Below are 15,215 nucleotides of genomic sequence, written 5' to 3' on the forward strand. Positions count from 1 at the left end.
CACTCGGTGTGTGCTCAGGCTGGGGTATAGGTCCTCTATGCCCCCCCCCCCCCTTTGTCCTACACTACCTTGGTACCAGACACTCAACATCTGCCCTCTACCATCGGTACACATTACATGTCAATCACATGCAATTGATATTCCTTACGCAGTCTGCAGCCTGCTGCGTCCCTCCAGCATTTAAGGCATTTTGAGTTATGTCTGCCAGGAATTCGAGTTCGCTATACCGCATCACACTGGAATCCCCACGTTCCAAACCAATACTGGAGTGCTCATAAGCTTAACAAAGTCTACCTCTTTTCCCCAGATTTTCAGAGATCGCCACACGGCGCTCACCTACAAACTCTTGTTAGCCTTGGGCCATGTTCTCCGTGGATCTCATTTGGCCGTACCAACGTTGCCACGGCAATGCTACTATCGGCCTACACTGGGTACAGTTGTGCGCATGAGCATCACACTACGTGCCCGTGCATGCGCCCAGCGGATGTATAGCTGCACGCGTATACAGCTCTAGTGTAACAGCCACTGCAGCCCGGACATCCACACACAAGATTCCTTCTCTGTGCCTAGGAAAGCCCCATATGATCCAAACCACTGAGTTCCTGCCGGGCTCCATGGAAATAAATGCCTCTCGCTTTGGTTTTTGGCCAACTATGCGTTATCAGCTGGCAAACCCTTTTCTTTGCATTATTTTGTACCCCTGCAGCTTGATATAAGTGCGCAATTTCTTCGTGCCTTCAAGCCTCCAGGCCCCCATGTTGGACCCCAGATACTACACGCAGTTATGCGTAGAATTACTCCTACCATAATGTGCTCAACCAGCGTTCCGCTGCAATGCACCCTGCCATTCCTTTAAGGACAACTACGTTCCTCACAGTTCTCTGCGTGGTAAGACTTACTTTCTTCTTTGCTTACACAGCACATCCCTCCCTGCTCGCCCTTTTACCATGCCCCCTCACTAGCGCATGACTAATTGCTTTCATCACTGTTTTCCCCTTTTTTCAATTCCAGCCCACTTTGCTCACGCCATTGACCACTCCAGATTGTGCCATCTACTGACCACATTTGGCTCTACTCAACCAATAGCCTACACTGCTCCATTGGTTCCCCCCCTCCCCTCCCACGCTCCTGACCCAAGCACAAGGTCAGCAAGCACTGTTTTTAGACAAAACTTCTTTTTTGTCGATCATCATTAGCTTATTTTGACCCATTATGTGTTGTCATACTATTTGAAGGTGAAGCTCTCCTCAAGAGTTACATTTTCCTTTTTGTTTTGTGTTCACAACCTTCGGGGAGATGCAATCCTGCGGCCCAGAAGAAGATACCACATCTGGCAGCCGAAACGTCCTAGGACCAGACTTTCCACCAGCCCATCCAATTGTCAATCTTGGGGAGTTCTTCCCAACGTAGACCGAGAATTGGTCATCAACATATCACAACAACAAGACCCACAGTAAACGGGGTTGCCTTTATTTAAGAAAGACAATCCTTTTCTTCATCCCCCATTCTTTATATTGGAGCATCATGATCTTGTGTAATTTGTACATATCCGCTTCATCATGTTGTCCGATTACCTGTATTTGTCCGTATCTCCAACAATGCAATGCACTTGGATGCTTTTTAATGTACACTGTATTGTTAATTGAATGTGAAGCAATGTCCCTATTCTTGTTTTGAAAATGTTTGGCTTAGCACAGAACTTGAGACTTATGCTCTAATTTCTGTGTCTATCTCCGATAAACTGGTATGCATTACCTTTATTGTTTCAAAACCATTACTGAATACTATGAAATAAAACACTTGTATAAGCCTTACATATAAGACTACAAATAAGTGTACAATTGGTCTACAAAGAGTCTTTATGCTTTATGTATTTCTAACTACTAGCATGGGCCATAGGTGACTTAACACCAGTGTAATCCTGCTTTAAACAAAAACATACAGATTCAACTATGTTCTAACCTATATTGGCGACTACCAACCCACATGTGATACATCCTAAGTGTTTCCTTGCTATCTTTGTTGGGAGTATTTTTACTCCCTCTTTGGGAGTTTTTTGCCTATTTGTAGGGAGTAAAGGGGGCCGATACTCAGTTTTATTTGTAGGACTGCCAGTGTGCATTATGTGCTGAAAGGAAGGCATGGTATCAACAGTAAGACAGACACAAGTGACCACAGTTCAAGGGTGTTCAAAAAGGGTTTGGAAAACGCCTATCTAAACCGAAAGCTGAAGATGAGGAGCAAGCTATGACCATCAAATAATGCAGTACTGGTGCCTTGTCAAGTGTTCACAAAATTATATGTCAGGATGTTCTGGCCGTTGGCCTCCCTCCTCCCCCCTTTTTAGTACGGGACTCGAGTTTAGCACAATCGCTGTCTTCTCTAGCACAAGGGTGCAGTTCAAAACTTCAACACCGTGGCCTTCTGTGCCAAAGGCTCTTTGCTTTTCAAAGTCTCTTCTTTCAGAGGGCCTGATGCGACAAACTGTTTTTTTTCCTATTAGGATTTCACAAGTACTCAATTTCTCGGGTGATTCACGATTCATCTCGGATCCCACTCATCCGGGCTCAGATCCTTTTAGCACAATGTTCAATTAGTCTCCCTCAGCCGGGCTCGGACCAACTTCATCTACTTTTGTCAACAACTTTCTTTACGCTATTAACATTGAAGACTTTTGATTGTGCACAGGATTTTGACCTGTTCTTGGACCACTTTGATTCAAAATTCTTTTTCACTCTTTCACTTTTGCCATCTTTCAGTTGGCATACCTTACAGAGTCTTTCAAATAAGCACGTACATGGTGCCAGACCACTCTGTCTAAGGTATCGTTCCTTGGCTTCAAAGTTAAATCACTCATCTGTTCAATTTTACTTGTGTTGATTATCACATACGCTTCATACACTGTTGGCTTCAGCATTCACTATACAATGCTGCCACTTGCAACCTTGGCTTCAACACAGACCAGTCTGGTATTGTCTCCCCAACTCCATGGCTGTGCTGACTTCACTGCTGCTGCTTTGTTGTTGAAGCAAAGGACAGGACAAAGGCAGCAAGCGATTCTCCCAGCCTTGACTATCGACACAGGATAGCCCTTGGTACCTCCGACACACAATGCAGGATTCTTCAGCCTTGTTTCCTGGTCTTACGTTTTCTGTTCTTTAAGGCTCATGAAAGTAACGGTTCCTTGTGGAAAAGGTCAAGGGCACGTCCCTCCTTGCAATCCCATTCTGTTTTACTGTCGTTGCCCTGTGTTAAACTGCCTCTTGGAACTACTGCTTCCTCGTGTGATTTGCCTTGCTCCGAGTGTGCTCTTGTGCTCCGCCTTTTATCCATGTGGGGGAAGTGTAATGGAAGTCAGGTGTGTGTAATGGTCAGTAATTGCCTGACCAATGTATTGGGACATGTCAGGTGTACGGCTCGGGTGTTAGTCTGTTTTCTCTCATAGCAAGTTATCCGTGAGAAAGTGTTCGTGTTGGGGGTTGGGTTCCTAAGTATCCTGGGGTAAAGGTGTTACAGGGAACGGGATACTGAGTCTCGCCATCTGGTGTCCCACTCCCTGAAGACCCCCTCACCCAGGTCATCCTCCCGCACTGGTCCATCGCCTGGAACTGTATCCAAAAGCGATGGCCTTGTCCTGGCCACCTGGGTGACAGAGCCCCGGGGACTAGTGGGCGAGACCTCTTCTGGTTTTCTCACAGTGCATAGTGATTCAAGCATACACCATTTTATTATTACAGGCCTTTTGATCAGATATAAAGATCTTTTGACCGTAGGTTCCCAAAATACACTTGTGTTCATGCAAAGCAGACAGGACCTGTTGCTGGTGCCATATGTCCCTTTGCCCTTTCTCATGTGTATTTCGAAACAGTACAATATAGGCGTGTACTAGAGTGATCCTGTTGAGAATACCCTATAATCAGAAACTAATGTAAATGGTTATTCTAGGTTTTGCTAATGTGCTTTGCTCAGTAAAACAAGTCTAAAGTTCCTATTATGATAAGTGTACTGGAAGCGATCATTAGAAATTAACATTACAATTTCAGTGCAATTTTTAAATAATTTTCTTTTCAAATGTAATGGCAAGAGTAAGTGCCATTTTGAAATATTAATATGTCACCACAACGTGTGCCTAGCTCCACCGACTCCCTGTATCCCGGAGAATTGCCTTCAAATGACACCCTATCTTAACTTCACGCCAGACTCGAACCCATCACCACACAAACACCAGACAAGCTAGCTAGCATCACCTACACATTCCACTCTGCAAACTAGCATGTACACAAAAACAAGCATTTACCCACTGGACAACCAGGGCATGGAACACCCCAACTCTTCACATCTGCACTCTCACTCAACTGCTCAAATCCTGGCTCTTCACTTATAGAAGACTTGCCACAGAGCCACATGCAACTAAAACAATGATGAGTGAAGACGCATCTCGATTCCCACCAAGCATTCAACTAAAAAATAGAATCTAAGGAAGATGCTCCACGACACACCGAACGACTAACTAAGAGATAGCCAGGATAGGAGGACACTAGAGACTGAAAACATAGGCAGACCAAGACAGAAGGACTAAAACGACTCATCAATAATACCCTGGCCCGGAGGCACGCCCAAGTTCCAACAGACCTATCTCACAATAGATAGCAAGGGAATAGGGAGCACCCAATCCTCAGGTCCCACACCAGAGGGAGAGAACTAGACATACCAATCACACTATAGAAAGCTCATTAGAATATAGCTGGGAGCACGCCGCACCATCTCACACAACAGTCAGACGGCCAATAAAGGAAATCTGCAATAACCCCACCCACAGGAATACAATTTTAAATGGAACAAGATGTACTGGAACCAGGACACAGACCCTACTAACCCAACTTTCAAATCTCTGCATACATAACCCTCCTGAAAACTCATCTCTCGCCCAGCAAACCGCACACACTTTACCGCACATCATCAACAACAAACACATAAACAGCACCAACTGCACACAAGTTCTCGCCCGGTCCGATACTCGCACCAAAGCTCAGCACACAGTGTATACTGACCAGAAGCCGCCATCAGCACACCACTTCTCCCACTCGCCTACACCCCCGCCACCCAACTAACCCTACTTGCCCTCCTCTTGTTTACCAATCCGCCTGGGGATCAACTCCGTTGGTGATGGCGCGCTATATAAACCCCTTTAACATTAAATCTCTATCCAAGTGCCTCAAAACATAGCGGTTTCCTCCCTGTCCCTCCATCTCCCCAGCTCCTGCTTCTCTATCCAAGTGCCTCAAAACATAGCGGTTTCCTCCCTGTCCCTCCATCTCCCCAGCTCCTGCTTCTCTATCCAAGTGCCTCAAAACATAGCGGTTTCCTCCCTGTCCCTCCATCTCCCCAGCTCCTGCTTCTCTATCCAAGTGCCTCAAAACATAGCGGTTTCCTCCCTGCCCCTCCATCTCCCCAGCTCCTGCTTCTCTATCCAAGTGCCTCAAAACATAGCGGTTTCCTCCCTGCCCCTCCATCTCCGCAGCTCCTGCTTCTCTATCCAAGTGCCTCAAAACATAGCGGTTTCCTCCCTGCCCCTCCATCTCCCCAGCTCCTGCTTCTCTATCCAAGTGCCTCAAAACATAGCGGTTTCCTCCCTGCCCCTCCATCTCCCCAGCTCCTGCTTCTCTATCCAAGTGCCTCAAAACATAGCGGTTTCCTCCCTGCCCCTCCATCACCCCAGCTCCTGCTTCTCTATCCAAGTGCCTCAAAACATAGCGGTTTCCTCCCTGCCCCTCCATCTCCCCAGCTCCTGCTTCTCTATCCAAGTGCCTCAAAGCATAGCGGTTTCCTCCCTGCCCCTCCATCACCCCAGCTCCTGCTTCTCTATCCAAGTGCCTCAAAGCATAGCGGTTTCCTCCCTGCCCCTCCACCTCCCCAACTCCTGCTTCTCTATCCTAATCTTCATATTCTTGAAGTATTTTGTAACTTTAGTTTTACTTCTCACCTCTTCATCCTTTGAATCTTGAAAGGCGCTCTGAACTATACTTGCGATAAAATAGGTTGCCCTCAGATCATTTTCTTTTGTGCGGAGCAAGCAATGTGTGATTTTACACAAGCACGAATAAAAATATAAAACAATTTTGAGCCTACAACCCAGTCCTCTGGCTCCTTGCCCTCCCCCAGAACATGTCTCCCTTGACTTGCCAGCCATCCAGTATGGCTAATACATCCTTCGGTGTGATGGCGCCATCGCTGCAGCACGGCTGGACATGTGTGCTCGCCACTAGCCAATGGTATGCTGTGGAGACCGGAGGGCCCAAGGGACTTCCTAAATGCCTGCCTGCACCCTGCAATTTTAACCCCTGCTGCAGAACACATGTGATGCCCATGTATGCCGCCATAGGCCAGGCTGGGCCTCACCGTGAGGAGGGGGGTGATGTCTCTGATGCTCCCGCTCACTCTTCAAATGGTCTACTGGGGACTGTCTCTAGGAAATGAGAATGCTACTCTCTTCTACAGCGAGACAGTGGGCGCCAGAATGCGAGATCACTGCACTATACCCCCGGGTGCCGCTAGCTATTCTAACCTCTCTACTACATTGAATACTACGTCGAGAGCAGGGCAATGCCAGCTCAGCCACAACCTTCTTTTCAAGAAACGGGCTGTATTCTCTGTACATGCTCTGGTACTTCCGTTGAGGTCCTCGTCCTAAGCTCCTACTTCACCTTTCCCGACCTGCCTTCCCTGATTTGTATTGTCATGAACTCCCTTTTTACCGAGTGGAGGTCTCCCATACATCCAGTTTCCCCCACCCCGGTCATAACTCCGTCCCCAGTCGTACTCTATACCTTTAACATTAAAGAATTCTACTTTTCGGGACCATGAACCCTGAAAATGCAATTTTTTAACATTTTGTCAGGATAATGACCGCATCCTGTAACAGGATTCTCACTCTATATAACAAACCCCCAGTTTACCTTGAAAGTAAATGAAACCATTTGGAGCCATATGTTGACGACGTCCACTTGAGCCCCTGTGCTATAGTCTGGAATAATTATGGGATGGCGTGTTCAGCGGGGTGAGTGTGCATTGGGTGGGATAGTGTGCACGCGGGGTAGCATGAGTGTGGGGGGGCTGAGTGGGGTAGAGCATGTGCGTGTGGGGGAGACTCGGTGGGGTTGTGTGTGTGTGTGTGTGTGTGTGTGTGTGTGGCGGGGGAGGGTGGGTCTGGGGTAGTGCGTGTGGGGTGGAGGTTTGGTGGGGTTAGTAGCATGTGCGGGTGAGGGTGGCGCACAGGAGGTGCTGGTGGGTGGGATAGTGTGCGTGCGTGGGGGTGGTTGGCTGAGTGGGGTAGCGCGCACAGCGGGGCTGGGTAGCGCAGCCATGGGGGGGCCTGGGTAGCAAGCGGGAAGGGGGGGGCTGGGTAGCACAGGCGGGGCCTGGGCAACGCGTGGCACGTGCAGGGGTGGTGCGCAAGGGCGGGCTGGGCAACGCCGCACAGGTGGGCTGGGCTGCATGGCGTAGGTCACGTCCTGAATATGGGTAGATTGGATTTTGAGGAGACTCACTGCTTTGAATCCTTCCGTTGGTCACGAGGGTTTACGGCGATCTCAAGTTGCCCCATATCAGGTGTGAAGTAAAGCATTCCTGGTCTTTTGTCTCCCTTCATTTTGCATTCTGGTGCTTGCAGCCCTCCATTTATGATGTGGCCCTTTCCATGGGCAACTCAGGGGGCTAACGGCCCATGCCCCCAGTGTTGCTCGTGGAATGTGTACATAAGGCCATTAGCAACCCAGGTTACCAAAGCGGCAACCCGGGGTGCTAAAAAGGGTCCCTTTCTACAATGGAACGCTGCGCATGTCCCATTGTAGGAAGGAAAATCCTTCCCCAACATGGCCGACGTGGAAAGGGTTGCGGGGCTCCATACGGAGCCCCTCTTCACTTTTCATTCTGGCCGTTGCAAGATAAGGTATGTGGGAGGGAAACGAGGGGATTGATGGATAAAAAAAAAAAACAGGGACGGGCAGTGGGGGGAAAATGTCAGTGGGGAGAGTCGGGCGTCTGAGGACCCAGGCTTGTATTGGCGGTTCAAGCCTGCGTTCCTAGCCACCTGATTGGCTGGCAGTTACTGCAAAAGAGCATAAAGTGACTTGTGCTAAAAAGAAGCCAGCTTTCTACCGGAGCTGTTTCATCACCATCTGTCTTTTCTCTGGTAATGTTTGGTGAGAAGTGGGCTATGGTTTGTCGTTATTAGCTTTGGAATTCAAAATCCAGCACTTGTTGGGCCATTTCACATGCAGATGGCAGTTCTGCAGCAAAACATGGGCATATTCTGGTACACCGGGTACATACGGTGGCCCCTGGGAATGTGGCAGGTTAGCAAATGAGAGCACTTCATGAAATGTTAAGCTGATGTCTTGTGAACACTCCTAAAAAGGGGCACTGTACAATCACTCAAAATAGGGTGACTGATTTTAAAAGAAAATATAAGCAAGTATGGCTTGTTGTGGGGGTAGGGGGTACTGACAACAATACATTTAGTCAAGTGGGGGCTCAGTTAAAAAAAAAGCTCAGATACTTGCTATCCTCTAAGCCAGTGGTCTTCAAACTTTTTTGGCCAGGGCCCCCCTGAGCAAAATTTGGGCAGGTCGGGACCCCCCAGAAATGCCAAATGGACAGTATATATTGCGCGCCGTCACCTGCTCCCATCAAAGTCGCTGGGCTCCCTCATCCCACTCCTACCCAGTCGCTGGTCTCTCCCCACCCCATCACACACCCAGGGCTCTCCCCACTCTGCTCCCATCACTATCCCATGGTTCCCGCCCATTGTGCTCCCACCATAGTCCCTCGGTTCCCCCATCCCGTTCCCAACACAGTCTGAGGGCCAGTGGCGGCTGGTGAATCTTTTTTAAGTGGAGGGGCATTAAGGGGAGGTTCGGGGGGGTTTCCCCCTGTGAATTTTTTTTTAAATAATAGGTTAAAATGTTGCATTGTAGAGCATACTTTTAACAAAAAATGGGTAAATAGCCAAACAGTTTGCAATTGTTGCTGGGAGTCCAGGGGGCAGGCATTGATATTTTATTTCTATCGCGCTCGTACACAAGTGTTTCAGAGCGTGACAAGGCAAGGGAGGGGAACAGAGGAGAATAAAACAGCGATCTTACTAGGCCCAGTGACATTGAGAACGCGCAAGTGTGAGGGGAAAAGTGCATGGAAGGGGGGAGAAGTGGAAAGTGCGAAGCAGAGGAGAAACAGATAAATAACAATAAATAAATAATAAAGGCAACAAACAGTGGTAGTGCAGCCAGCAATTTGCAAGTGCTACGTTTAAGGCAGCAGACAGGGTAGGTCTGATAAGTGCAGGAAGAAAGATGGTTCTCCTCAAGTTTTAGAGTGGCAGGGCGCTGTTCCAGAGGGAGGCCCCAGCCGAAGACGGAGATCTACCCCCAGCTCGTTTCTTTGATAAACGACTGACCCTGAGGGAGTTGGAGGTAGAGGAGTGAAGAGCTCGAGAGGGGAGGTATTTGCGGAGGAATAGCTGAAGGTATTTTGGACCGAGGCCCCAGAAAGCCTTGTGGACAAGGCAGAGGGTTTTGAATGATAGATGTCCGGTAAAAAGATACCATCCCTGTCCCCTGGGCCCCACTGGTCCTAACACAATGAACATGATTATGTGTATATGCAAGGCGCTGCACATTCATACAGCAATCACTCTATCATTCACATGAGCATCCATCACCATACACTCACTCATAACGCATCCATACACATGTTTAAATAAAAACAATGAACATAAACGTACCTTCTGCATTGGCCTGTGTGTGTGGGTGCTGCTCCAGCTGCTCTGTCCGTATGTGCGAGGAGGCGCAGGAGCTTCCCCTCGGACATACAGACATGCAGTGCCCCAGCCAGCATTTCCAATGAGCTATGCAATGCTGGCGAAGCAAAACGCCCCAGCACTTGCATGGCTCAGTGAGCATGTGCGGCTGGGGAACTAAACTGAACTGTCAAAGGGAAACAGTGTTTCCCTTTGACAGTTCAGCCAGCCCAGGAGCACTCCATTAGCTGGATAAAGCAGCTGAGGGAGTGCTCACTGTTTCACTGGGCTGGCTCCTTAGCTCCTCCATAATGGGTGAGGGGCCACTATGCAGTTAGTAATGTTGACCATTGTTGCTGAATATATCACAATTTACTTACATTTTAACACAAAGCACCCCTTTGGGTACTATTGAAACAGTGGGCTTCATAACTACTCTGGCGGTAGCTGTGCCGGTAAAACCGGCACGGCTGCCACTGGAGTTGCATCCGGGTCTGGCACCCGCGAATGGGCAATTACTAGGTCATGCCGAGTTAGGCGGACATGATAATTGCCCTTTTGAAGGTGCCGGTAGATCCCCATTCCCATTTGAGCCCCATATGGCTCAAATGGGAAGGGGGAGCTCGGATGCACCGGCACCGTTAATAACGGTGCCGGTGCATCCGACGAGCTGAGGTCAGACCTGGCGGGGGCTGTCAAGCACCCACGAGCACAACTCTTACTATGGCGGAACGGTAGCAACGGTGCCGGTAGCTTACCAGCACCGTTGTTACTGGTCCGCCATTGTAGTAATGAGGCCCAGTCTGTGACTAAAGGAATGAATATCCATTTACAACTGTGGGCCACTTTTTCATTGTTGCTTGAGACAGTTTCATGCTTCAGCCCGCCCATGTGGGCCACCCCTGCCCATTTCTTCCAATCTAAAAAAAAAAAAAAATATATCTTTTTTCATGCTGAGCTCTCAGGGCCCCCCTGGGATGCACCCGCGGACCCCTAGGGGGTCGCGACCCACAGTTTGAATACCACTGCTCTAAGCCCTTAACAGGCCCCATGAAATGGCATCTAGCTCCACACCTGCAACCCGAAATTTCAAACAGTCCTTGAGAAAGGCAAGCGCTCTGGCTGTTGAGTAGGTATGGCGGACCTCAGTCTGCTAGTGATAACCGACTCTTGGTGAGTAAGAAATGGTGTGCCGTGTGTATGTTGGGAATTAAGCGGGTGAGATGCTTTATGCCTGGCTAGTAGTTTGCATATTGTTCCTTATAGGTGATGGACATTTGCAAGGCAATGTCATTATTGTACTACCTGGTCATAACATGGCAACAGCTGGCTAAAGGTGAACAGTGCCTAGCAAACGCCTATACAAGACACTGAAAAGTTAGTGTTGCCAGTACCAGTTAACAGAAGTTCAGTGCATGGAACAGATGCAAGGACACCCGTCGATTTTAAATGAAGTAACTGAAGGCACGCTTGGTTAAGCCATATAACAGTGGCAACTCTCTAAAAGCCCATGATTGGGTATTGAATGATGGCGCTGCATCGGAGATCCCAGGAGGGTAGGCTGAGGGTGCGTGAGGGCGAAGAGGACAGGGGTTATTGGGTGACAGTGGATGTGGTCGGTCAAAGGGTGATTAAAAATCAAATACCCACAGGCTTTGTCCCGCCTCACACCCCATCGACTTCCAACGTTTTCACCTATGCCTATTATTTTGGGTTCATAGGTTGTACTAAATTCCCTAGTTGCCAAAACAGAATTCCCCTAATATGGCATTATTCCCTATGAGGCAATCCTGGCTACAGGTGCCCAGGCTGCCATACTCCTATCACTTCAACTTCAAAATCCGAAACAGACCTTTGCAATGCCAATAGAAAGGATGGCTTAAGTTTTGTAATTGGTTTTCGGACTGTTTGAGAAGTGAAAAAAAGCGATCTGTGTTTAGGAAGGTCTTTAACAGTCTCGTTCTTCATATATTTTGTGTGGTTTCCTGCCACTGTTCTAGACTGGCTTGGCTGTGGCTGGTTGCTTGGGTCGTTCTCGGCTACTCGCATGCACTGCACAGGGCAGCTCCTGCTTGAACTGGCTGGGCAGTGCCAGTCCAGGCTCTTGGAGCAGTGGGTTTCATCTTCCTCTTGTCACCAGTAGACTGATGTTGGCCCTTCTCTCTCTCACAGGGTTGCTGCAGATCCCAAGGCAGGAGCCGGAGGAAGAGGTGGACGTCCTGCCCCAAAGTCCAGGGAAGGAGGACTCGACCAAGGCTGAGCCTGGAGTCAGGTGAGCACTGTAGACTAACGCCAGAATCGCTCATGTCTGGGGGATTCTGAAACGAGCAAAGCGTAAATATCTGGGTAGAATTGGTGTGAGGGTGCATGACCCACTCTTCCCCCAGGACCTTTGGGGCGCCCCTCTCCCGAGGTATACCGGGTCACCAAAGGTAAATGGGGACCTGCACATCCTTCTTGGTGTCCCCAGTATAAACACTGGGTGCCTGCTAGACACAGATCGCGTCCTCGTCACGGAAGTAGGGTTCCTCCACAACACTGGGAAACAATCCATCATAAATCCTACACCAGTAGAAATTGCACAGATTTCAGATATTGCGCTGGGAGGTCAAACCGCATTATTGCTGTGGTGGCAATCGGAATGTGCTGCAAGGCTGCTGCTGCTGCTGGTAGAGGCTAGATTAGCACTTACAAAGTCTAGCCGAGTGTTCTGGATTCTGCCGTTCCAAGCGTTGCTCAAATATGTGTCTGTGTGGCCAATCGTAGGATGCTCGGTGTGCCACCGTGCCAGGTGTGATACCCCAATTCAACTTTGTATGATAAAATATACTCGAGCTTCGATCAAGGTGCTATCCTATTGCCAAGGCAGTTCAGGGGGCACATCAACACCATTTGATGGTGCAAATTGAGAGAACTAGCCAACTTTCTATGGAGTGGCTCTTCTGCTCGACTTGCATGGATTTCTCTTCCACCCACACCTCCTGTTCAAATCCAAGTTAAAAGCCTACCTCCTCGCCTCTTAACCTACCTCCCATCTGCCTTCTAGCTACTGTTTTTTCCCCTCGCCTCTAACCTGGCTCTGTCCCTTACTTCCTCTGCCTCCCACCTCACTCTAGCTTTTTGGGGTTTGTACTTTTTTACCGAATCTAATGGTTTGCATGAATTACAGTATAGTGAGCAGGAGTTGCGGGGGGGGAACCCCCCGCAGCCTTCCGTTAAAATTAAAAAAAAAAAAAAAAAAAAAAACCCTGCAGCGCCGGTTCCTGATCATGGAAGTGAAAGGGGACTGGCGCCGCAGGGACCCAGCGTAAAGAAGGGAAGTGGGATTTGTTTGTGGGGGGTATGGGTGGGGGGGGTGTCGTGGGTGTCATGGGTATGTACATGTGTTAGAATGAGGAAGGTGCAAACTTTTGGTAGTTAGCACCTTTCTCATGCAAACTTTCCGGCCACGACAATATCGGCTGCGGTCACATCGCGTAGCTCCTGGCATTTCCGCCATTATGAATCCTTCCCGAGCACAGCTGGCCGTACTGCCCAGCGGCACTTAAAATGCTGCTCGTCCTTGATCTACGTATGTCCACTTATGTATTGTCCCCGGTGGCTGTTCCATTTACTCCCCTGCACAACTTGGTAAGATGTCCCCCAAACTGGTGTCTGGTCAAACGTTTCAATGCATTTGATTTTATGACAAAATGCTCGAGTCAATTTGACCGAAAACAAAAAGGTCTCATTTCTTTTAAAAAGTAGATTTTCTTTTTTGCTCTAGTATAAGTAAAAAAGGTGTTTTAACACCAAAAATTCAACCCTTTTTATCGGTCAAATTGACTCGAGCATATTGTCATTCGATCAAATGCATTTGACCTATAACCCCCCCCCCAAACTCACCCTATTGTCAGACGCTCACTGCTTCCTGCCACATCTGGTTTCTCATCTATTGTACTTTCTTTTGTGATAAAGCGAGAAAGGGACTTTTAAGATTTAGACAAGTGGGTTTGCATGACATTTGGCGAGATCTTAATTGGGAGAGTAGAAGTTATAGTTTTCATTCAATGATACGTCATCATGTATTGACTTTTTCCTTATCAGTAGACGTTTATGTGGGGACGTTTTTAATGCTGCAATTGGTGATGTTGTAATTTCAGATCATGCGCCTATTATGTTGGCACTGGATGAGTCTGCAGGCAGTTTGAGGTCTAAGAAACAATTGCCTTTGAATACACAGCTGCTCTCTGATTTTAGAATGTGTCTACCATATAGAAACTTAAATATCACTGTTTATGAAGGATAACCTGCATTCAGTTGACTACATATCAGTAATCTGGGATGCGTTGAAGGCAACATTGCGTGGTAAAATTATGGAAATCCCAAAGGGATAATGGTATGGTCAAACTAGAGGATGAGTATGAAGCAAGTGAGGTACGCGATTGTGATTGTCCAGGAAAGGAGAATGTTGGCTTTGTCCCATGCAAACAGGCTTTGGATTGTGAACTTCATCATAAGGCAGAGACGCATCTTTTCTATTTGCGACAAGATTTCTGGGAACTGAGTGAGAGGTCCGGAGCCTATTTGGCAAGCCGTTTACAGCAGAAGGGGAATAACAGACAGGTGCTTTATGTTGTGGATAGGGGAGGAACAATAAGGAGAAAGAATGAGGAAGCCTGTGAAGAATTTAGACAATATGATGCCTCCCTATATAGGGCTGATGAAATGGTTTCTGAGTTGGCAATTAATAATAATCTCTGTTCAATAGATATGCCAAGTCTGAATGAGCGTGACAGATTAGATCTCGATGCACCAATAACAGTAGAGGAAAATGGAAACTCCATGAAGCGCCACGATGCCCCCGGGCTGACGTGCGCTTTAAATAAATCCGAATAAATAAATGAATGCGTCAGCAAATGGTAATGTCCTGGTCTTGATGGATTCCATGGCCCCTTTCCTTGCACAATTGTATAGAGAGATTGTGCATAATGAGGCCGTCTCTGAGTCAGTGCAAACTGTGTTCATAATGGTAATTCCGAAACCAGGTAAAAATCCCTCGCGATATGAGAACGATCGGCCTATTTCTCTTTTGAATGTTGATGTAAAGCTCTTGGTGAAAATATTCGCTAGAAGATGAAATGGCCTGTTTCTGAAACTGGCTCATAATAATCAGATGGGTTTTATAAGCTGAAGGACTAGTTATGATAACTTACGGGATTTGCTTGATGTTATTTACCTAAAGAGACATTCTGCAGATGCACCCGTCCGTATGGATGCAGAAAAGGCTTTGGACAGGTTAAGTTGGGTTTTCTTACGTCAAGTCTTGTCTAAAGTAAATTGTGGACCACCTTTCCTTTGACTTTTTGGAGCCTTATATAGTGGTGCAAAGGCGACTGTAGCTGTTAATCGTTGTCGATCAAAATGTTTCTGAATTCAA

At 47.8% G+C, this 15,215-nt stretch overlaps 1 protein-coding gene across 6 annotated transcripts in view; it reads left to right on the forward strand.

Annotated features, from left to right (window-relative positions):
* LOC138498068 (solute carrier family 52, riboflavin transporter, member 2-like) overlaps positions 1-15,215 on the forward strand; it is a 308,844-nt gene that overhangs the window by 133,046 nt on the left and 160,583 nt on the right. For all 6 annotated transcript variants that reach the window (XM_069621915.1, XM_069621918.1, XM_069621917.1 and 3 more), the window contains one exon: positions 11,969-12,068. In XM_069621915.1, coding sequence (XP_069478016.1) covers positions 11,969-12,068 — 100 coding nt within the window. The remainder of the gene's footprint in view (positions 1-11,968; positions 12,069-15,215) is intronic.

The sequence above is a fragment of the Ambystoma mexicanum genome, chromosome 5q (genome assembly GCF_040938575.1).
Source record: "Ambystoma mexicanum isolate Mex_15411 chromosome 5q, UKY_AmexF1_1, whole genome shotgun sequence".
Lineage (NCBI taxonomy): Eukaryota > Metazoa > Chordata > Amphibia > Caudata > Ambystomatidae > Ambystoma > Ambystoma mexicanum.